The sequence below is a fragment of the Strix aluco genome, chromosome 4 (assembly GCF_031877795.1).
Source record: "Strix aluco isolate bStrAlu1 chromosome 4, bStrAlu1.hap1, whole genome shotgun sequence".
Taxonomy (NCBI): Eukaryota; Metazoa; Chordata; class Aves; order Strigiformes; family Strigidae; genus Strix; species Strix aluco.
Genome location: NC_133934.1, coordinates 73,654,752 through 73,679,382, shown reverse-complemented (window position 1 = coordinate 73,679,382; position 24,631 = coordinate 73,654,752). Strand labels below are relative to the sequence as shown.

The following is a 24,631-nucleotide window of genomic DNA, read 5'->3' as shown; positions in this document are numbered from 1 at the left end:
GACAATGACTGAACTTGTCTCAAACTGCCTCACTTGATGTCCATCACTCTAGAAAAAGGAATGTGAAAGACCATTAATGATAAATGAAGACAACGCACAAGTTTGCTCCAAGTAGAGGGACAAACCTAAACACACCCACTCCAGCTTTTCTCTTCTTTTTCATTTTCCTCAGAGTCCCTTCTCTTATTCTTGAATTGATGCAGACTTGGAAACATGTCTGAACTTTTATTTATTTCTTTATTTTTTAAAGAAGGAGGACTTTAAATAGAATTCTACTGCATGTTGCAGTAGAGTTCTACTGAGTTGCTAAGCACTGAAACTTTTCAGGCTGACTTCAGCCTGTAATTAAAAACGTTAAAGATATTTTTGTATGCAATATGAATATTACTCTCTTGTACATCAGGCTGGTTCTTGGGACAAGCATAAACTGTTTGACAGCAGTGTATTTCTTACTGTAATTACACATCAACTCAGCTGGACACAGTCTCTAAGATTTTTCCCTATTAAGCAAGTAAACTGTTTTAAAATTCATCAATTCACTAGGATTCAAACCAATCTCACTTCTCCAATAGATGCTGATTTATCTTGGACTCCACAAGGAACTCCGAGACCTAACAGTTCCGTGTAGCTTTATTCTGTATATACTTCCTTCTTTGGCAAGTCACTTTGATAATTTGGTTATAAAATACTGAAGGCAGACAAAACCATCCCCATTCAGAAGCTAATAATAAGTAATTGATTAATAAAGTCTGTTTCCCATAGTTTTTAGTGTAAGAGAAGTGAATAGATAACAAAGCCTTTTTTTTTTTTTAAGGAGCATAAAAATAGTGAAGTTATGTTCTAAACCTGCTCAAGAATCTCCCTCTCTCTCATGGAAAGCAAACTCCATAATCAAACTGCCTTAGGAGTTTATATCAGACAAGCAACCAATGGCTCTGGTTAGCCAGCCATGCCAAGTCTTCTACTGACACCTGCCAACCTCCTGTTGCTAAAATAAAATACAAATATAACCAGAAGTCAGGTGTGACCAATGCTGTAACTGACATTTTTCTCAGCAGAGGGGGACATCATCATGTCCTACCTTAGAAGGTCTGGATTCTACACTGCATGCCCAGAAATCTGGCCAACAGTGGAGTGTCTGTGCTCCTCCCTCACTTGTCTGAGGACAGTGCAGGCCGATTATCCTGACATGGGGGTACATGTCCACTGTCAGGTCTCATAGGGGCCTGGCAGCAAGAGTAACAAAAAAGACTGCAATAGAGGTTTTGAAGTTGATAGCCACATGCCAGATACTTTCTGCCCTTAAAGAGGCTTTTTTCTTCCTTTTTGCGTCAACTGTAACAAAAGAAGCAAGAATAAAATAAGCAAGTTGCTTTATGGAATACAAGGGCAATCAAAAACCACCACAAAGGCATCGCAGAGAAATGCCGTTGCAAGCACAGAAGATGAAATATCTGCCAGTGGTGGAAACTGTCTCTTTAAAATGAACTAGTGGTTTCCAGGCCCTTTTTGACTTGTCTCCTGGTGATAATCAGTCTTCCAGATGGTTTCTCATTGCCTAATGGTGTACACGAGAAAGTAAACATTTCAGATTATTGAAAAATCAAGTATCATTGCAAAACTACTCTCTTTCAGTTAAATGTTTCAGGTGAAACACTCTGAAAACACAAAACTAACAAGACTTCTCAAAAGTGAAATTGAGAGCAAATAAGGGAAACATCTAGCTACATCACCCAAGAAGAGCTTTATAGGCAAACAGACCAACAGTACTCAAAAGCACAAGCTCGGAGACATCCATATCTCAATTACATGACAACATAAAAAGAGGGCTATGTACCATAAATAAAGCAGGTATACAAGTTAGAGCCAGACTACAGCACAAGATGCAGAACAGCTTCCTTAAAATTCCTTCCCATCACTCAAGTTTTTTCCACCCCATTAATCAGTAAATTCAAACCGACACTGGTAACGGTCAAATCAAAAAGTTAAATTGAAATGCCTTAATCTCCATCTTTATATGGATAATAAGGATTAAACAATGTTTGAAATGAGTTATTTTATCTTAACTAGATCTCTAAAAATATTTGTACATTAAATAATCTACTTACATTTGATGTTTTATATATTCTTTGAGAAGTGCTTCATCCACAGAATACATCTGCACTCCTGTTCCATCACCATAGTAATACATCACACTAGCATTAAGCTCAGGTTGAAATACTTGGTCAGTTCCTTCACCATACAGTTCTTGATAACCAATTGAATATTCAAAGTTCACTTCGAAATAAAGAAGAACATAAAAGAAAGGTGATTAAAACTATTAAGTCCAGCAGACAAATATTTTAAGGCATGATACACGCTGCTATTTTTATTGTTGGTTTTCAGCATCTGATTTTAAAAAGACTCAACCTACTTAATCATATTACGTTACAGGATATGTTCTTTGAGACAACTCTTACTTCATGTACAAACCGTAACATTATAGACATAATTTCAAAATTTTTGTTAAGCATCTACTTCTTTGCATACTTCTAGGGTTTCCTCTGCCTCGTCCTCTTCCTCTGCCTCTACCTCTTCCTCTGCCTCTGGAAAATCCTCGAACACTGCCACCCTCACTTCTCACGCTGCATACTTCATCATTATCATCTCTCTTTTCTCTATCACGACGCCAGTCTATAAGAGAAAAAAGCACAATACTTGCAATCATCATTAAATATCACAGTGCCAAAAAGTCCCTTGTAACACAGAGTTCTCAGCTGGTGCCCAGGCAATCTGCTGACTCAGTCCTGCTGGCTGAAGCAGGTCAGATCTGAAGCTGCAAGGGTGAAACCAGGCCTAAGGGCAAGTTGGGCAGAAGCTGTTAGCAATAAAGATGAATAAATGGGCTTGACTAGCAATCAATCTCACATGCTTCTAAAGCAACTGGACACTCTGGTGCCAGCTCAGGGATCACAATACCTACAATTGGCTTGGGACTGGAAGGAATGACCATGCAATTTTCCTTCCAGGCATGATAATACAGTCTCCTTCTGTGGGCCACTCCCAGTACCTAGGAAGAGCTGCCAGCTCTTGATGATCCTGTTCAGGGTGGGATTTCCACAGCAATGGCTCCCTGGAGCCTCCCTTTTGTTCCCAGAAGCAGCAGTCTACCACTCCCCTGACTCTGCCCATTTAACAGCAATCTTGATTCTCTGCTGGTCATGCCACAAACTGAGCTTTTAAGATAAGGACCCCATTTTGATAACACATGCAAATCTATGACGACTCTGCAAGGTTTTCATACAGATATATGGGCTGCACACAGAAGAGAGCAGCAGCAGAAGAAAGGAAAGCAAGCAGGTCCAAATCAGACCCAGGGACATTGGTTCCACTCACCACAAAACTTAAGGACAGATGTAATTCTCACTTTAGTCATGAGAGAAAATTAAGCCCTTTCTCACACCGTTTCCTTCTCTTTTCCTAACATTCTCAGAGACTTCCATCTTCAGTCAGTCATGCTTGCTTAAAGTTTCTTTAAGTTGCAGTTGGACAGTCTTCCAGATGCCAGGGGACCTCTTTGTCAGAGGAATGCCTGGGGATACAGCCCCTACTTGATCAAACTGAGAGTTGCCAAATTTAACAAAGGTCTGACTAAAGATATGATTTGTTGTTCATATTAGAAATCTTGTTTTACTAGCAACTATTTTTAATGAACCCTACAACAAAATATGTATGCTCATACATTCAAGTTCCTGTACTTTATTTTCTGTCAAATAAGACTCTGAATTTATGAATAATCTGTATGTGTGTGTCTCACTGAGAACTTGGACCTTAGCCTTCACACTTGCTACCCTCAACCTTAGAGGTCCCAAATGCATAGGCATTATTTGAACTATTTCCTCAAATCAGTTTCATTTTTGGACTCAGAGTACATGTAGCTCAGACACATGTAGAAGTCCTACATACAACAACAGCTTATGAAAAGTGTTATATTTAAGCCTGAAACAAGATTTTTACTTAAACAGCCAATGTTCCTCAAGAGCAAGAGATGTTTTACATTCTCTCACATTGAAACTGCTCTTGAGTCACTATAGGCTTGAGGTAGAGTTCATGCTACAAGTTTCTGGACATTTGACCATCCTGAGGAATAACTGCTGAAGAAAGTGATACACTAATAAAAAACCTCCCTTAGCACCTGTCCATCCCTCAGACGTCCAGATCAAACCCTTACATCCATGTTCCTAAAATGACTTCATAAACAAATCCCATCTCAGTAGCATCCAGCACTTATTATAATGAGCAAACATTTAAATTGTTAATGTATATTGCAATTTTAAAACTTAAATGCAAATACATAAATCAAAGGGTTACACTCAGCCTAAGATTTCTGCCATCTGACAAGCTGTATTCAGAACACCCGAGGATCAGAAGCAGTAGCAGCCGTGATGCATTTCTCCCTCTGTTGTGCTAGTACAACTTTTTGCAAGGCAATGCTGAGAAATAGGTCAGGGAACTGAGGGAATTGATCCGATTTAAAGGAAAAAACAACATCAGTAGAATTGCCAAAGTAGAGTTCAAAGTGTAGGTCCACAAGCAATTGCTCTGGTAGCAACAAGCTGCAGCAATAGCAGTAGAGCAGGACAGAGCAGACACCTTATGAGACTATTTCCAAACTTTCTGCATTGTAAAGCTGTGGCCCAAGACTCACAGCCATGAAGAGAAAAATATATGGTGCTCTGATTCAAAGCACCAGCACACACTGTAAAGACAGACTGTTTCCAAACTCAGTTACTCAGCAGAATCAGTGATTGAGACATTACAACTCTGATCAATTTGTAAAAAGGTTCAAAAAAAATCTGACAATAAGCTTTTAAACAAAACTTTTCAATTTAAAATTCATTAAACTACAGTACAATTTATTTATTTATTGCTGGTTATTGGCAAATATTTACACTAGGTTTTACTTAGTACAGGCAAAGTCAAGCTTCAACATAAACTGCCAATCTAATGCCTACTCATGCAGTTTTATACTTTATTTGCCACAAATAGAAAGACCCAGAGATCGAAAACTACTTACTTCTTGTCTCATTCCGCCTGTTGTTATGAGGTATTAGCTTGTTTGTTTCCAGCAGAAATCTTGAGCTAGTTCGAGAGCCTGGTCTTTCTTGACTGTCTGACCGTACATCATCCAAGTGAAGTGGTACCCATTTCTGCTTGTTACCTTGAAAAGTTAATATATTACTCTTAATTATAGCACTACTTGAGGTATCAGCTCCTGAAAAGATTCTATAGAATTCTTCTTGTAGAACTAGCAACAGTTAACTTCAAAGTTTAAAAACTGGAAGAAGCTTAACATTGAAATTTTAAGATATGATGAATGACTAAATAATAAATGTAGTAAACAGGAATTTCTCAAACTGAAAGGTAGTCTTACCTAAGCTTTAAATATATGAAATGAAGGTGAGCTTATTTATTTAACAAACTTTTAGATGTAAACTTTGTTACCAAGAATTTATAGCTACATAACTGTTAAATATAGACAGTAAATTCATTACTATATAATTTCACAGCCTGCACGTGAAACTTAAAGGTAAAAAATAACATATCAAGTTGACCACTAAAATAAAGATTTCAATCACAAACTATAAAAATCTTCCTGAGAATTTAGCTGTGGTACTGTATTTTTACCTTGAGATATTCAAATTAAGTTAATTCATGTCCACCAAAAATTATGAGCAAAACTATTTTGTTGTAGGCTGGCCTAAAATATCTACTAACAATTAATTTAGTGATAATATTTGCTGTTCAATACTTGATTGGTACTGTGGGCTTCACACCAAGAAATATAAGCAAATACATAAAGTGCATTATCCATGCTGGGGGGGGGCGGAAATAGCTTGTACCTGTGGAATGCTTTGCTTTAAATTTCCACTTAGACTGAAAAAATTAAAAACAATAAAGGATTTTGTTTTAAATATGTACATAGGAAGATTAACAAATCTAAACAACAAAGGTCTTTAGGATCTGAAGAAATATCAGCAGGGAAGCAAGAAAAAAACAGCTGATGGCAGCAATATCTTAAAACCCTCTCAGATGTTTCTCCAGCCTACTCAAGTCTAATGACCAAATGAGATACAGGTTTGCTTATTATTTTTAATGTAACAGATTGGATCAAAAGGAAATGAATAACCTGGTTTAGTTTTCAAGTGATCACTTCAAAGTGTAAGCTAATAGTAAAACATGAAAATTAAAATGTTAGTATATATAGTAACACACACACATATATATGAAGTTAAATTAACATAGCGCTATCTAGTTAGTGAAATAAAGATGTGAGAGACAGTAACGGTTTGTACAGCCATTCTAAAATTTTCCAGAAACTGTCAGAGCTCCACGGAGCATCAGTAGCACACGAGCTGCTTTTTCCCCAGAATCCCTATCTGACTGAACAGAACACTCCAAAACCGGACAAAGGAAGCCTGTTTTAGGCAGAAAGCAATATATCCTGCATCACCTAGAAAATGCAAAATATAAAAAGTTTCACTGAGTCATTCAACTGGAATTAACGTAACTGTATCAATGGTGACTTACTGCATTATACATAGTGCCCAGACTGACCTTTTTTCCTTTGGTTATTAGTTTGAGCTTCATCTTCGCTAATATTATCTCCTGGACCATCTGGCTTTGCCTCCGGGTTGTCCTTGATTCCATTATTGCTTTTTTGATCAGATTTCTCCTCCTTTTCTCTTCTATTTGTTGGCTTCCTACTGTGACTTACAGTCTTACACTGCAAGAGATACCAGTAATTATTTCTGACAGTACAGCTGCTGGTAGAAAAAGGTATAAATTTCCTTTACCTATTAAAATTCCTTTATTATTACCTGTTCTCACCCTCTTAAGTAGGGTGAGTTTTAAGAACTGTGTTGTTTTGAAAAGTCTCATTTTAAATAGCTCTATTTTCTGCTAACTTGGCAAGACTATAAAAAGAATTTTTAGACTAAGGAAGTTTTTGTCTGGTTGGTTTTTAACTGAAGACGTAGAATTGCGGAGTGCACAACAATCACATTTCAATATCTCAAAATTGAAATTTATTTGATAAGAAAGAAATATTATTCACCAGTACCTACTGTTCAGACTGATTATCTTCAAAAAGCTGTGCTTAGAGAATACTGAATGGTAAACCAGAAATTGCCATGATGCTGTACAATCTTAACAGCATGCCAAATGTTCCTGTAAACTGTAAGGAGCCATGGGTCTTAACTCTGACAATTCTGTTCTACTAAACCAGAAGAACCAAAGACCAGAGGATGTGGAGATGTATGATTACAGATTTATTTTTTCCCACATTAGAATATGGCATTTACTGGGAACTGTGTGCCTTTGAGTAGTGCCAGCATTCTGCAGATCATCACTTCTTGGAAATCCCACAGAATAACAGATTTCAGAGAAGGCAAAATGAACAGCATTTTAGCAACTAGTGGAAAGTTTCATTCTTCTCTGGTATTGACACAGGCTGCTGGATGAAGTTATTGAGAGCAGCCTGTGGAGAAGGACTTGGAGGGACCGATGGATGAAAAGATAATATGAGCCCGCAATGTGCACTCACAGCCCAGAAAGCCAACCTGGCCTACATGAAGAGAAGTGTGGCCAGCAGGTCGAGGGAGGGGATTCTCCCCCTCTACTCTGCTATTGTGAGACCCCACCTGGAGTGTTACTGTGCAGCTGTGGGGCCCCAACATAAGAAGGACATGGACCTGCTCGAGTGGGTCCAGAGGAGGCCATGAAGATGATCAGAGGGCTGGAGCACCACCCCTATGAATAAAGGCCGAGGGAGTTAGGGTTGTTCAGCCTGGAGAAGAGAAGGCTCTGGGGAGATCTTAGAGAGGTCTTCCAGTACTTAAAGGGGGCTACAGGAAAGGTGGGGAGGGACTCTTTATCAGGGGGTGTAGGGACAGGACGAGGTGTAACAGTTTTAAACTGGCAGAGGGGAGATTCAGACTAGATATATGGAACAAATTTTTCATTATGAGAGTGATGAAACACTGGAATATGTCGCCCAGAGAGGTGGCAGATGCCCCATCCCTGGAAACATTCAAGGCCAGGTTGGACAGGGCCCTGAGCCACCTCATCTGGTTGAAAATGTCCCTGTTCATTGCAGAGGCGTTGGACTAGATGACCTTTAAAGGTCCCTTCCAACCCAAACCATTCTACAATTGGATCTAACATCTACCTGCAAAATTAGGCTTTGCAAACATTTCTGCCAAACAGAAAGAATTCTGTGTTGGGGAGATGGCTTTGAACCTGCTGGAGTACATACAGTAGATACTGCAGTACTATGCTGTAATTAGGTTGAACACAAGGCCTTCCCTTAGACAAATCAATTGAGATTAAACACAAACTAAATGTTATTTGGTTTAACAGACACTACATGAATTTGTGTCCTGAAATTCTCACACACTTAAGTCAGAAAAAGGTTAATTAACATCTATGCAATATAATCTAAACCATCTGGTAAAACAAAAAATCTTTTTAAAAATACTCTTGAAGCAGACTATTTCAGACAGAAAACATCAAATGTGTATCTTCTTATGAAACACTACATATGTATCTCTCAGCCACTCAGTTTAGTACTGTACAGACATCATTAATTGTATCAAAATTTTATGTAATAACCAAGTAGATGCTAAAGACCCGCAGTACTAAAAAGAATGCAAGAGATACAGGTGCACATTTTCTTAAGTCACTAAAATCAGTATTTCCAAAGAAAAAAAGAGATGCTAAAACAACCATATTCTAGACTTAGTCACAAATCAACACTGGCACTTACAAATATTATTAAAGGATACAAAATTTAATCCTTTCAATGCTATTCAACCTCACAGATCTAAACTCAGCAGACCCTCTCCTTTTCTGAGCATCAGAACATGATAGAAAATATCATTATTTTTGGACACAGTTACAGTTTCTCTGCACTCCAACTCACATGTTACAACAGTAGTCTCTGAAAAGTTACAAACAAAAAGTGTTGCATAGTGGAACTGACCACACAATCTTCAAGAGCATTTTTGAGTTATTAGACTGTAGCAAACAAAGAGGCTGTGCATCTGCAGTATAAAAAGCACAGATGAAATTCTTTCTAATCTTATGAGTAACTAAGGAAGCAGTCTGATGCACAGCTGAGAGTTACACACCTCTAATGCCACCAGATAAATTAGCAGCTTTAGGATGCAAGTCATGCATCCTTCATGATATTGTTAAATATATCACCACTGTCTTCTTCTGAAGTGGTAGTCTCCCGTTCACATCTCAGCAACTGACAAGAATACTGATGATGGAGAAGCTTATAAATACTTTAAAAAAAAAAAAAACAGAATCAAGGATCTTGTATAAACCACGATGGGATGTATGCACACACTAAAGTATTCTAACTGGTATGTGAGCAACTGAATGAGCACTAATTTATTAGCATATAATTATACAGGTTTTAAAGATCCTTCTAGCAACCTCAAAGATTTTCTTTGAGATCCTGTAGAACAAGCTACTAGAGGAGGCAAATTCTACCCAGCAGTAAACATGTTGTGTCAAATATGCAGACGTCTATAATTTTGACTTGCAATGCTAAAAGCCAGGTTAGACACCTGAAAATGTTTTGTTGCTGATATAAACAACAAAGTTATGACAATCAATTGAGGGAGAAGGGAGGGTGTCTGAAACTGAGCCTGCAGGACAAATAACTCATGCGAAACTACCGTAATACACTCTTTTTCAGTTTTCATTTGGAGACTTTCACTTATACAATGCACACTGTTGAACCCAAATCTTCTGGTTTCCCTCACCAAGTAAAAGCATCACGGGGTGCTGCGGAACTAAAGCAAAGAGTGAAATGGCACCTCATAGCTTGCTATAATCTGTGCTCTGTTCTTGTTTTAAATAGCATAAAAGAGGTGTAAGATATCTTATGCACTTATCACTTGAGATAAGGTGAAAGGAAGATAATTTGATGGAGCAGATGTTAACTAAAGATCCAGCAAGGCAAAAATATATCAGAGTACTCAAGGATAACCAAGCTGTCCTAAGACAACCTGCCCAAAGCATTCTGAGCCACAAGGGAGGGCAGCATATTCACAATCCCAAAGGCCTTCTCATCTGGGCATAAACTTCCTGAAGAGTAGAAAAGGGAAATACAAGTTTTAAATTGGTATATGGCATGTTTCTACCTACACATCCATGGCACACCACTAACAATAAATGGAGTGTATATGTCTGGGCTTGCAAAGGGTTTGGAAATTCCATTACCAGTGCAGACAGTTAAGCACAGACCAGTATCCTGAATTATTGACAAAATTTCTGTTGAAACCCTACAACACTCAAAGCACATTCTGGGGGGAATGGTATTAAGCAGAGAAGTCAATATGGTTTTTCAAAAAAATAATACTGAAGATAACAGAGGATACTTACTTCATTGTTTGCTATTTCACTTGGTGTTGGCCAGTTTGTGATATCACCAAAATCACCAGCCTGCAAAGATGATGAACAGTTTATACTACTTCCTAGATTTAGTCCTTTTTAAAACATGGAAGTTGTCAGCCATGACTCAGATGGCCAGACTACCCCTTTGAGCAGAATTGTTAGAAGTAGCAATTTTTAAAAACTGAGGAATACAACCGAAAACAAACTTACAACCTTTGAAAACAGAATATGATTGATTGTAGAAACAACTATTCATTGCAGTTACATCCAAATCAAGGTCCAATACATCTTAGCTTGTCATTAGTCTAACTGTCTAAAGAACGCCTTCATGAAGAAGTTCATTTTAAGTGGGCACAGCCAAAAAGATAGCAAGCAAGCAAAATTTTCTACATTCTATTATAAAATAAACTAAGAGTGCTTATGACTCATGTGAGCACACATGAAACAATTGTCAGGTTAAATGTTGTCTTACACATAGCTTCCTATGTGATTTAAAGGTATCTACCGCTTAGAAGTCTTCTAGCTTTTGGAAGACTGAGCACAGGTATTATTCAACCTAAAAAGGGGTGGCTGTACAAAATTTTAGAAACTTAATTTTTCAATAAAAAGATTCTGTGTCTCCTGTTGTCATAATGGTAATTTTATAACAGCACATAAAGCACACACAGCACATAATATGCAAAAAGGATTCCCCAAACTGATCTAGCATCATCTGTGCTCAAGTGCTTTTTCTTTGCAGTCCCTTCATATTTTTATATAATCCCATTGCTTTTTTAAACAAAAGTGCCTTTCCTTATCCCTCATACATACACCACTTTAGCATCCCCTCTAATTTTAAATTTCCCTTCCTTCTTAACTTTTCTTTGACTTCTGAATTAACCATTACCAAGGCAGAACATAACACTGCTGGTTGCAACTTCAAAATACCTTGCTATCTATCTTCTTATTTTAGTAATATCAGCTATTTACCATATTGAATATTTACAGCCAGAAATACCCCTTTGAAATTATTTCATTTTCCTATTTAGCTCAGCTAAATGATAGTTTAAATTAACAGGTTAAATTAACTGGGACTTGTAACACAATCGGTCCAGTAACTCATAGCTAAATGTCCTTCCGGCAAATACAAACCTTGCCGCATTTCCTTGTCCTGGGTTTCGCCGCTTTTATAACTTTAGTGGAATCTTCTAGTTCTGAAAAGGAAGAAAAACATTTTCAAATGAAGAATTAGACTGCACTTTAAAAGATTATGGAAGGTATACTTTAATAACTCTGTTTAACTATCTATCATGCTACACCAAAGTTTTTTTGAGGCCTTGGGATCGAAGTCAATGAACATTCCCATAAAGTAACTAATAGTACATGACATTGAAAAACTCCCATTCATAATGAGTGTAAATAATCTTGTAAACTAGGTGTACAGGATACTGTATAACACAGTATTTAAGCATTTGCTCAGCTATGAGGTCAAGACTATCTCAAAACACTGGTATTTTAACCTAATAAGTAGCAAAGAAAATGAGCCCCTGAAACACATTTAAAAAGTTATCCTATTAGAAGCTATATTTATAAGACAGATTTACAAAATAAACCATTATGCAAGCATGAAAAATAGATGCAATTACATGTGCATAAATTCCTAGTAATTTCCTTTTATAAGCAATTACTCAAGTCCCAAATAAAATTTAGTCATATTGCTCATAATCAAGCCAAAGCATTGGAAAAAAAAATATATATAAGGAAAGATGAAAACAGAAAATTACTACAAAAATTACATTAAGGCTAATAAATTTTAATGTGCAAATTCCACAATGGATAGGTTTATGATAAATATGAACATTTGCAACAAAGCTGACACTCATACGTTTTCAGAATCATCCCGAGTCAAGACCTAAATTTTATAATAGTGATCCCATCTGATCTCCTGAGCAAGAGTCCATTATACGTCTACCAGTAATATCTGCCAGGAATTAATATAATGCTTGGAAATAACTCTCTCTCTTGTATGTGGCAACATTATTGGGCCTGACGATCTAGGATCAATAACCTACACTGAAAAAAAAAAAGTCTATTTAAATTTACTACATCTTTTAATGCATGTGCAATTACCCTTCTGTCAATCTGATTTTCTTATTCAGTGCAATTTTTCCCTACCCATCTTAATTGTGTTCTGCTTTTTGCATTGGAAATTCAGGGGGAAAAAACCCCACTTGTATCAGGCAATTTTTCTTGGAGATCAGAATTGAGACAGAGGAAACCACCTCTTAACTTCTGTTAAGCCCCGTTTCTGTTTTCCCAATGCATATTTTCCCACAGAGAAGTGGTCACAACCTTTCCTTGAAATTTCTTATTCAGTATTTTATTGCAAGACAAACTTGAAACATTGAACATGACTGAAATCACTAGTGGATTATTATTTCATACAGGGATAACATCACCTCCTCAACCCTTATCTCTTTCACATCCAGTGACTAATCTTCCTTATCGCAGCTTCACACTGGGAACCCCACCCTCGTGCCCCAGTGACTGAAAACCCTCTCTCTCTGCTTCCCGGAATATACAGTGAAGATTAGAAGCATAAACTAATGCATACTCCATATTCCACTGTAAATTATATTAATACTGCTATATACAACTTGCACATCACAGAAGACATGTGAATTCAGTGACTCCTGATCAGCCTTTGACCTTTGCCACACCATTTACCAGGTTTTTCTCTTCTCCTACAGATCTGCTTTTTAAAACAAAGACAAAACACCTCCAAACTGCCTCTTTCTTGTTATTCAGCCTCAATTAACATTAGACTGAGAGCTTTCAGAAACACACAGTGACTGTGTAATCCTAATTTTTACTTGTCATTCAATAGTAAACTAATTGCCCTTTACAAAACAAGACAAACAGCTGTAGAGGTGGAGTAGCAAACAAATTTGTAATTTTCTCCAACAAAACTGCCAATTACCCATAAAGGTAAACTGACTGGCCATAGCATTTGTCCTCCAATAGTCTGTAAACACACATCTCTCTCTAGGTGTTCAATTACCTTACTGAAGCCCTTTTTTCCATCTCGCAGCACTTTTACTTAAATTGCTGCTGAAGGACTGCTCTGCCAGAACTTCTACTCTGTGTGTCACCAGGGCGTAGTAAGGGATTCAAAAAATGAAAGACTCAATGTCGCTGCACTATCTTAGTCATGGGATATTATTCCAGGCGGCAGGAGAGGCTATCTGAATCGAGGAGAATGAGACCCAACTCGTTTTAAGGAATCTCTCTTATCTGTATGTAGTAATCCATGACTTGGAAGATGCATTTGCACACTAAATGAAAAGAAAATTAATATTAGGCAACACACCGCCTGGTTGATGATCCCAGAGATCTCACCACGCTCCATACCTCCCTACCCAAAAACAACTCCACAGAGTTTGCTGCCCTTCCAAAAGAGCTGTGCTCAAAACCAAATTTAACCGATCTTTCCTGACCGGCTTTCTGGGGCTTATCGTATAGGAGTTGGATTTTAGTGTGAAGCATGAAAGGGAAGATAAAGGGGAAGGAAAAAAAAAAAAAAAAAGGAGGGTTGGAGAGTAAATGAACAAAACATCAGATCACTTAAAGGTTTTACCCACGTCACATCTGTTATGTTGTTATGAAGGGGCCTAGAGCCACTGTTCAGGCAAAACTTACTCTAGAGTGTGTTTAGATAAAAGCTCTATGCTTAACATTACTCTGGTGTTTGGTTCCACCATCATGTAACAGTGCTGAATACCCACAAATGGCACCTCGTTGCTCCAGCAGAACCCAACACGCCCTTGCAAATAAACTATTTCACTTATTGTTAATTCCAACCTAACACTTATTGTTAATTCCAACCTCCAAGTCACATGCTACAAGGTAATCTGTTTACTAATGGCATGCTGTGTTGATAAAAGAATTTAGTTATCTTCAATTACTTTATTTGCTGGGTTTCAGCTCAGTTTTGAGAGGGTGAGGGAAAAAGAAAAAAACAAAAAAATCAAGGATGAGAAAGTTGAAGTGCCAGTGATCATCTTTCAATCACTGAACTCCATCCAGTAGAGATGTCATCCATACGAAAACAGAAATCAGCCTTCAAAGCCATTTTTATTATGGTTCTTCCAAGTCTCTTAATACACCACATCCTAACATGAGATATTTTCTGCAGAAAGACATGGATGTGCAAACATGCCAAGTGCAGTATGTCAAGATACGTGGGATGACAGTTCTGAAAAATGAAAGATGAATTTTGGAACCACCAAAACAGCAGCAATCCTCTGGGACAACGACTGGAACATGGAAAAGCAGACTGGATGCTGTGCATAGGTAAGAGAAGCAAAGTTTGTACATTATCACTGAAGTACCATTGATTACAAGACAAACTACATTTTCAGTAGTAGCACTTCAGAATGGATGGTAAGTTCTGCAAATAACTAGTCAGCAAGTAATTTTCTCTGATGGAAGGGGAGGGATGATATAGCCAATTTCTTCTGAAAGCAAAGTCTATTAATAAAAGGTGGAACACATTTTAGTTCTGATACAAACACAGTTTATGTTGTAAGGATTTCTAGACAATTTTCAATTTCCAGACTGCATCTGTATTCCCTTCAGTGAAGGAACAACATCACGTAAATACCAGAAGTGCTTCAGGAGGTGGCTGAAATCACCCAGCAGAACAGCTCTTCAAAACTTCAGTGGAACATGTTTGTTGAACTTGTACGTTTTCTTTTCAACGCTCAGTTTGAAACTTCACAGTATAATCCATTTTTAAACAAGGTAAGCTATACTTAAATCTGTTTTTTTAATAGATAAATGTGCAAGTCTTGCAAACATGACAGAACAATCCCTTGGAGTATATCATAATTTAAATCTAGAGCATAGATTTAGATCCCCAAAAAAACCCCAACATCTACCACACAAAATTACATATGCTGTTATACACAACTAAAATACAGACAGCAGGTTTGTAAAGATAATGTTTTTAATCCCTTCAGGGCTGAGGTAACTGTCAATGTTGTATCTTCTGATAATTCTTAAAATAATTTTTAAAAGCTGCTATTAAAACACTCAGGGAATTGATAAGAATATCTGCCTTAGATACACCAAAAAAATTTGATAATCAGATCATTTACCAATTTACTAATCAAAAGCTTGCTATTCCTAGCAACACAGCACACCTTTACTAAACTGTACTTTTACAACCTGTTTTGCTAACAGACTAAAGCAAATTAATTTATACAATAGCACTACAGTGCTCTGCTGCCAAAATATCAATCAGATAAAAGGTGTTCTTTGATGCCCAGAAATAAATGCAATGAATAAAGACAAACCAAGCACAGTATAGAAGACTGAAGTGTGCAGTTATTTTAACTCACTACATCATTCAAGCACACTAGGAAGTAAACCCACTTCAACCACTTATGCACCACAGGTATTTTGCTTCACTGAATACTTTCATAAATTTCACAAACAATTTTTGAATAATTACCTAATCATAGAATCATAGCATGGTTTGGGTTGGAAGGGACCTTGAAGACCATCTAATTCCAAACCCCCTGCCATGGGCAGGGACACCTTCCACTAGACCAGGTTGCTCAAAGCCCCGTCCAACCTGGCCTTGAACACTGCCAGGGAGGGGGCAGCCACAGCTTCTCTGGGAAACCTGTGCCAGTGTCTCACCACCCTCACAGGGGAGAATTTCTTCCTTGCATCTAATCTAAATTTGCCCTCTTTCAGTTTAAAACCATTACCCCTCATCCTATCCCTACACCCCCTGATAAAGAGTCCCTCCCCAGCTTTCCTGTAGCCCCCTTTAAGTACTGGAAGGCTGCTCTAAGGTCTCCCTGGAGCCTTCTCTTCTCCAGGCTGAACAACCCCAACTCTCTCAGCCTGTCCTCATAAGGGAGGTGCTCCAGCCCCCTGATCATCTTCGTGGCCTCCTCTGGACCCGCTTGAGCAGGTCCCTGTCCTCCTTATGTTGGTGGTCCCAGAGCTGGACACAGCACTGCAGGTGGGGTCTCAGGAGAGTGGAGCAGAGGAGGAGAATCCCCTCCCTTGACCTGCTGGTCACAACGAATCATTAGAGACCCACATCAGCTGTACAAATCACATGAAGACTAGAGAACTCATCATTCAGATTCCCTTTTGCAAGCTTACAAAAAGGGCAGCTCTATAGGTTTCATGAAAACAAGTGGGAAAACTTTCATAATAAAATTATTTCAACAACTCCATTCTGGGCAAATTATTTATATGGAGGAAGGGTAACTAGCCTCTTCTGTGAGAGCCCAGCTCTGAGTGGTAGCTGAGGAAAAACAAGACTCAGAGGAAAGACAAGGAATACAGGACTAACACTGGGTTGTTCCGCAGTTTCTGTACGGACACATCTTGTTGGCTCAATTTAAAAAAAAACTTATCTTGTCACCTTGTAAAAAATTATCTACAGGATTATAAAGGATTTTTTCCTTGCAACCGTTCCTCTCCTATTACTCACAGATTTTCACCTTGAAGAACTGAAGACTTACTGCAATATATTGGCTGGGCGCTACGAGGGAAGGCAAGGGGAGGAAGACACACCGCTGTAGTACCTTTCATCATTTGACAGCCTATGCTAAAGCTAACTCCCTGTGTTCACGATCACCGGGATTAGACAGAAGCCTATTAATTTCACTAGCAATTTTATACTGCTACGAGTCTTTCTCCATGAGTTAAATGCAGATTAGGATGTAAAAGCAGCTGTGTAATTCTGAAATTGTTCTGTTTAAAAGAGAAGTTTAATAAAAGGCTTAGTCAGAAACACTGAACTGTGGTAACAAACATACCATGAAAAATTCAAATGTTTACATCAGGTGTTTGATTTACTATAACATGATTAAAACCTACTAACATATCTGAGACAAAAATGTAATAAGTCATAGTAATAACACTTTGACCGAATTTTTCTGCCAAGAACTTTAAGCCTTTTACAGTACTTTATTCCTTCTAGTGTCAGGTGACCTTAACAGTTTCTTTCAGTAAGAAGAGTCAGGTTTGCCTCTGCTACAGACTAATACTATGCTAAATTGAAAGTCAAAAGATGACAGACAGACTGGGATCAATTTTCTCAAGTGTGTAACTATCACCAAACATACCATACGTGCACGTCTCAGGAAACTTTCAACAAATTAAGCCAGGATCAACAAGTCAAACAGGATTCAGTCACTACTTTGATGTGAGATTCTTTTACGTTTTATTATCCTCTTTACGGATAGTTTTACATTCCATCCCAGTAGTATTTCTGCTCATCTACTTATTATTTCACATGACTAATTTCCATACTACTACATTCATAAGGGCCTTGTGTGACGGATTTTGCTTTGCCAACATGCAATTAGTTACTTCAGAATACATCCCTCGTTGCAGATGGAGGCACATGGCAATCCCTTCCTTCAAACAGCCAGGAAAGACCAGCTGCTTTGCCTTTCACAAGGGAAAGAGAGGTGGCACCTTCATGGTGCTTTTGGTGGGGGCCAAACCAAAACACGCAGCCTGGTACGTGTTCTTCACTGATGCCATTACCAGCAACAGCAACTCCCGTATTTGCTCAATTATACACTTGCCACTGAAAAAGATGCTCCAGTGCAGCTACTCAGATTAGTATTAATCTGATAAATGATAAGCATAACTTTTATGCGGAAGGAAAATAAAGTTCTCTGAAATCATCAAATCAAGTATATAATGGGCACAGTGTAGGAAGTCACTGCCTCTTTTCTCCTCCTTCCTTCAACAGCTATTTGTGTATTTTATCTTAAGTGGAAAAGTAAACTGTACAGAAGGTGAAGCACGAGGTGCTAATGCAACAAAAGAAGCTTTCCCAATGCTTCTCATGTACCTTTATTATTACTGCCACAGCAAGGCAAATGAGTGACAAGTCCTCTTTCATGCATGGACAAGACCACAAGCTGCTGCCCGGCAAGCCAGATTGTAGAAGCTACGCATAAATAGGTATTTATGAGTGCGTCAGTACACACAAACAAAACAGTCAAGATGATAAAGATGACTATATATGTTGCCAAAAGGTTTGATCTTCAGCTAAGTAGAGATTTTGTGGTCTGGAGAACTCCTTTGCTTGCATGACCTGTACACTTGAAACTATAAATTATATATTTCTCTTTGTGGAGGAAGTACGTATTTAATTCAAGGATAAAAGTGACTGTGAGATCACAAAAAGGTTTGTCAGGTGCCTTCAGGAGCAAGTGCCGAGATTGAAATTCTCGGGAAACACAGGTTGAAATACGTATTTTGAGGTCAGCGGTTTACTTCCAGCCAAGAACAATACTCCAAGAAGCTGCTCACTTTTTGGAACTCTTTGCGAACCTAAACATAAAACCTGGCCATTTCAAGTCAGGTCTTCGGTGACCAACTCTGTAAAGCCACCTGCCTGTTAGGTCGGTATGAAGCCTGTAAAGTATCTTTATCTTACATGTAGTGATTAAAGGCCAGAAAATTATACCACAGCTACTCTCGCTCCATCTCTTTCTACATAAACGATTTGAATCCTGACAGCAGGCAAACTGACTACTTTTGTTAACATTTAAAGCCTCTGCAATCCAAATCTTCTGGAAAGCAAAACCAAGTAACGGATCGTACAGAGGGCCTTGCTATATAATTAGGCAAAAAAGACCTGCGGTAAAGCAAACGGGATTTAGCAATATTTCTACAGAAAAGCAAAGCGAGACAAGTAGCTTACCAGCCCTCTTTGCCAGCACCGGAGCCCAGCGCCGTGCGGGGCTCGCCGGGGGCGACCATCTGCAACCCCCGTGAGCCCGCAGCCAGCACGGCGGCTCCCTCACCCTAACCGCGTCCCCGTGTCCCCCCCCCCACGCCGAGCCGCCCCGTTGTTGGCCGCCGTTCCCCGGCCCCGAGGCGGCGGGCGGACCCCCCCTCCCCTCGCTCGCCTCCCTGCTCTGCCCATGTATGTCAAAAGCCGGAGCGCCCGGCTCGGCTCCGGCGGGGCTGCGCCGCCGGCCGACCCGCACCCGGGCCCTGCTCCGGCAGCGCGCTGCCCGCCCCGGGGAGCGGGGAGAAACACGCGCGTTTCGTTCCTAAACCAAAACAAAACCAAAACCAACCCCCAAGCAGAACACCAGGCAGCGCCCGGCCCGCTGCCCGCACCACCCCCCCCCCCACGCCGCCTCCCCGCGCCCGGCCCGGCCCGGCCGCCACACCTGGGTCCTGCGGGACGAGCCGCCCGCCCGCCGCGGGTGGGGAAGGGCTGTCCCGCGCGGGTCTGCGCCTCGTCCACGGGTTCTCCTTGGGCGGCGGGGCTTCCGCCGCCGCCCGCCGCCGCCCGCCCTCCTCCGCGGCCTCCTCCCCGCAGGGCGACTCGGACGCCGGCCGCTGGGGCTCCTCCGACTCCCGGGGCCGGCTGACGGCCGGGCCACCGCCCTCAGCGCCCCAGACCCGCCGCTCGGCGGGCACCGCCGACACCTGCGCCGCGGACATGCCCTGCCGCCCGCCGCGAGGGGCCGCCAAGCCGGGGCGGCCGCAGGGAAGCCAAGGCGGGGGGGGGGCGAGGGGGCGGCCCGCCTCCTCCCCTCGCCACCGCCCCGCCCCGCCGGCCGGGGCTCCGGGAGATCCCCTGTCAGCTGCCCCGGCAGGGCCGCGCCGCCGCTCGCTCCCTCCTTCCCCTCAGCCGCTCACTCAGCCAGCGCCCTCCCGCAGCGCAACCCCTTCCCCGAGAAGGGGAGAAGCGAGCGAGAGCCACCCGCGCCGCGCCGAACCCGAGCCGAGCCGCCGCCTCCGGAGGGCGGGGAGGCGCTGCCGGCCCCGCTGCGCCTCGGCCGCCCCGCGCGGCCCCGCCCGGCCCGGCCCTGCCCGCTTGGAGGGGGGTGCGCGGGCGGCGGCCGCCGGGCGGAGGGGCGGGGCTTGAGTGGGAGGGGCACCCCCGTGCGTGATGACCTCAGAGGCCGCGCTCGAGCACGGCGGCGCGAGCGCCTGCCCCGCGCCAGTGGTGGGACAGCGGCGGCCTTCGGCAGGCGGTGGATTCGGCGGCGGAGCGAGCGCGCCCTGTTAGAAAACTTTGTTATTTATTGCAGTTCAGCACCTTTGTTCGTAACGGCCCCGCTTCTGACCTTGCACTAATTAAAAAGTAAAAAAAAAAAAAAACCCCAAACCAACCTCCCCTTAGGTGGCCGAGCGGGCGGCCAGTCACCCACAGGAACCCCCCACCCCAGAAACACAAACAAACGGACGAAGCAACCCGGCGCCCCTCGCTGCTGCTAAAAACCAGAATACATAAATCGCCCCGCAGCTGCTTCAGAGCGACGGCGTGGCTCAGCTTGGAAAACCTCATCTGAACCAGTGATTATTTATTTACTTACTATCAAGTCTACTTCGGCTGAAAGCAAAGGGAGGTGAAGAGGGCAGGCGCTGCAGGGCCGCTGAGCTCCTGCTCTCCCTTAGACATGCCCGGGTAAAGACAGTTTACGCTCTCAAGTACCGCTTCCTGGACATGCCGTTTCTATAGGCCTTTCCCATGCTTGCACAATGAAAGGCTCAAAATACTGCAGGAGGCTGAAGACGTGTCGCTGAAGCGAAGCAGGCTGCTCTGGTTCAGCACTTCCAGTCCAGTCCACCCCACACTTGGGTCCAAGCAGTGAGGGAATTGCCCATCATTTAAGCATTGCAACAGACTGGTACCTTCGCTAGCACACCACGTCTCCTCTACCTTTCTACTTTCTGCCAAAGATCTCCCAGAAGTCATCTTGTAGCACACATGCACCCGTACCAGGCTTGCTGGGTTCGTTAGGGGGCTACACCCCCACTTCTGCCACTGCGTCATCCCAGAACCGCTATGGTCACAGAGTGAGGAAAGCCACCAAAGCATGAAATTCATCACCCTTTTCCCTCACCTTAAGACACCCTTTCCTCTCCCATTTCTTGCATTCAGACCCTTGGCCCTGTTTTACTCCGTTTCTTATAAAAGATCTTCCAAAAAAATTTCCAACATCTCTTTAATGAACAAAGCAAATTATTAAACAGGCTTTTATAAAGCTAGTGAAATATTTTTAAAGTAGCATCACAAGTAACCAAACTTCCAGTGCTCTGTGGCAGCAAAATAGGTTCTGTTTGGGGTAATGTTATTCTCTGCTTTAATGAGATTGTATGCAGTTTTACCCCTTCATCAGAATAAAACCCACAAACCCCCCAAAAATCCCAACAAACCCCCATCATAGCCCATGCTTCTTCAGGCAGTTTTTAGGATTATTCTGGAACTGTGGGAACAGTAGCGGCTCAAAAGAACAGAGGCCATCTCCTGTAACACCAAGCACTTCAACTGTCCTGACTGGCAGAAGGTGCTGGTGGATGCCTCCCTCCCAGGCAGTGTGTCCTCTGGTCAGGTGCGATGAGATCAGATCACCTGGTGGAAGCCCAGGTCTACCTCAAAGAAGAAACCCCCCAGATGCTTGCTGCTTTGTTCTAGATATTTGGAAATTAATGACCTTTTGCAGTAAAGGCTTGAAATTAAAACATCTACTGCAATTGTTATGCTATGATAAGCAAACCACATAGATATTTTCATGCACGTTTCTGTAACTGCATATTTAAGCTCCAAACATGGTAATAAGGGAGGAATTTCTCTTTACATAATAGAAAAAAAAATTACTATTGCTTCCAAGCACTTTTTATACAGAGTGACACATGTATTCTTTCTTCATTTTAAATTTATACCAAGAGAAGGAAAAAATAAAGTAGAATGATTAAAATGAAAGCAAATCTTCAAACTCTTAGAAGCATTTTTCTTTGCAACTCGGAACTCAATTTTTTCTCATGCAACAAATTTGCAAGTCAAGGACATACCAATTGCATATTGCAGTGACAAATTTATTTAAAAGGGAGGAAAGGATTCTTAGTGAATAATCCTGAGTGGGAAAAAAGGCACTGTCTGTATACGTTTACATCTGCATTCCCCAAAACAGGAGTATCAGTCACACTACCTGTTTGAAACAGCTTTCACATCTTTGATTTGGTTTCCCAAATTCAGAAGTTAAGCAGAGGTCAGAGTGATATGAAAGTACAGAGGCCCTACCTAAGTCACCGGTAAGAGGGGGATTAATGTCCTGTTTCCTCTTTTTCTCATACAAGCATTAGAAGATAAGGAAGCAGGCGTTTAGGTCAGCCAGGACTTCAGGAACACTGCAATACTGCAGTGCAGGAACCTGAACAGACCAGGAAAAAAGCAGGAAACTGATTAAGAGTTAACAGCGGGGGGAGGCAAAAACCAGTAAAGGCAACCAGTAACATGGCAGCTTGAGAAGTTTTTGTACCTACTTGTTTTGATAACGTTGTGGTAGTAGAAGGCTTACTGTATACTTTATTAGATGGACTGGGCCCGCAGAGTATATATAAAAAGCTTTTACAGTTGCGTAAGTCTCATACTTGACTCTTTGTCCACTTTGTATCATCCCTCTTGTTACTTTCTAGCAGGGCAAGTCAGACTTCCTTGGCAAAACTCACAGTACTTTTTCCTTTAAGTGCACAGTATTTAAAATGCTCATGTTTGAAAAAGAGGCTGATTTACACTACATGAAACCAACAGAGTAACAGTCATTATGAGCTACTTTACATTTTAGAGCTTATGTTTTATCTTGCGTAGAAGCATCCCAGTATACCAGGAAACATTGCAAATTACAGGGTTGCACAATATAGTAGCATTTTACTCCTGTAATAGGGGGTTTTTTTTGAGGAATTACGTGCCTACGGACTATACGAACCTCCTTTCAATACTATATAACTTATCGTTACAGCCAAGCTGACAGAGAACCTGACAGTTTAAGATAAAGAAACTTCCCTGCCCAACCAACCGTAATTAAGATCAACATTTTTTGAAAAACGACACAGGACAGAAAGAATTAAGATAAAAAAATTAACTGCCTCAAAATGTTGGCACCTACCAAGCAAAAACAGCATTCTGAGGACCCAAGGATTTTCACTTTCTAATCTACTGTTTAAAGAGTATCTATATAAATGCATATGACATTCCAGTAGGAAAAAGCAACAAGACTCCATTCCTTCATATAATGGTACCTTTTTGCAGATGTTCTAAATGAAACATGAATGATCTATCCTTGCTAAAAAAAAAATTGCAGTGCAGTCACTTTTGAGGGGGGTGTTTTTTGGAATTCAGGAAAAAAATATTACAAAAAGCTCCATTTGACAATGATTAGATGCATTCTATTCTAGATGAGGATCAGCACTGAGGTGCCAGGAGAGAAATGTAAACAAAACACTAAAAAAAATTACCTGGGTTACTCACAGGTAGCACACCAGACCTAACCTCCCACTACCCTGAGCCCTTCCTTCCAAATGTAGAGAAAATGCACTACCCACTCCGTTTGTCCTCCTTGTGTTTTGGCAGTCTTAGTATTAGTATGCAGAGGTGTTACCACGGCCTTCACTTTTCAGACAGTGTAACTGGGCACCAAAAGAAAACTGACTGCATCTTGGGCCATGTACAACTGGCAGGCTTCAGTCAGAATGACTGCTCCAATTCCACAGAGTAAGCCACAACAGTTTTTCAAGTCTTTTTTTCTTTTTTTTTTTTTTTTTGCATATAAACATCACCAAGACTCAAAGATGCACCTGCCAGTAACACTTGCAGCTACCTGTTCAAAGCAGCCATTCAGTTAGCATGTGATACTCCCATTCATATAACAGATGATGAAACGGCCTCCTCTTCTCCCAGCAGAACCACTCCAAAACCCTACCACCACCTTCCCACCTTGCAAGAGCAACCGTCAACAGCAAGGGTGATTTTTTTCAATTACTGCTAGACAGTCCTACAAGATGCTCTGAGTTGATGATGGTACAACACTCCCTTGCTTGGAACACAGCAGCAAGTGGGAAGAAGTTGTACAGATTTTGGACCCTTTTAAAAGTAGAAGGGATTTTAAGTAAGTCCAAGCAATTCTAGCACAATGAAGCCACTGAAAAGTATAAAATTGAAATCACAACGGTATCTTAATTAGATGATATAAGGTTATTTTCTTTACTAGGTACTGCATGTAGAAAAACAGGAAAGTGGTATCACTGTTTGTTATGTGAAGCTTTTATCTTGTACTGTAGATTAACTACTCTTCTTGTGCTACAGTACTAGCAGGAATAAAAAGGATTACAAGATGGCAGTGAGATGCATTCT

The 24,631-nt window shown here is 40.9% G+C and overlaps 1 protein-coding gene across 8 annotated transcripts in view; it reads right to left on the bottom strand.

Annotated features, from left to right (window-relative positions):
- The window catches only part of LARP1B (La ribonucleoprotein 1B), a 33,395-nt gene extending 13,127 nt beyond the window's left edge, over nucleotides 1-20,268 (bottom strand). For 3 of the 8 annotated variants that reach the window (XR_012623194.1, XM_074823630.1, XM_074823633.1), the window contains exons 1-7: nucleotides 19,659-20,267; nucleotides 11,581-11,642; nucleotides 10,438-10,497; nucleotides 6,598-6,766; nucleotides 5,057-5,200; nucleotides 2,530-2,673; nucleotides 2,109-2,277 (exon numbers count right to left, since the gene is read on the bottom strand). Coding sequence is in view for 6 of the 8 variants with exons in the window: in XM_074823630.1 (XP_074679731.1) it covers nucleotides 2,109-2,277; nucleotides 2,530-2,673; nucleotides 5,057-5,200; nucleotides 6,598-6,766; nucleotides 10,438-10,497; nucleotides 11,581-11,642; nucleotides 19,659-19,935 (1,025 nt within the window). In the remaining 2 variants the exon portion in view is untranslated. Of the gene's footprint in view, nucleotides 1-1,081; nucleotides 1,336-2,108; nucleotides 2,278-2,529; nucleotides 2,674-5,056; nucleotides 5,201-6,597; nucleotides 6,767-9,170; nucleotides 9,330-10,437; nucleotides 10,498-11,580; nucleotides 11,643-18,322; nucleotides 19,257-19,658 lie in introns of those variants that run through there. The other 5 variants (XM_074823632.1, XM_074823631.1, XM_074823634.1 and 2 more) reach the window with 4 other exon arrangements.
- Between the last annotated feature and the right edge of the window lie 4,363 nt (nucleotides 20,269-24,631).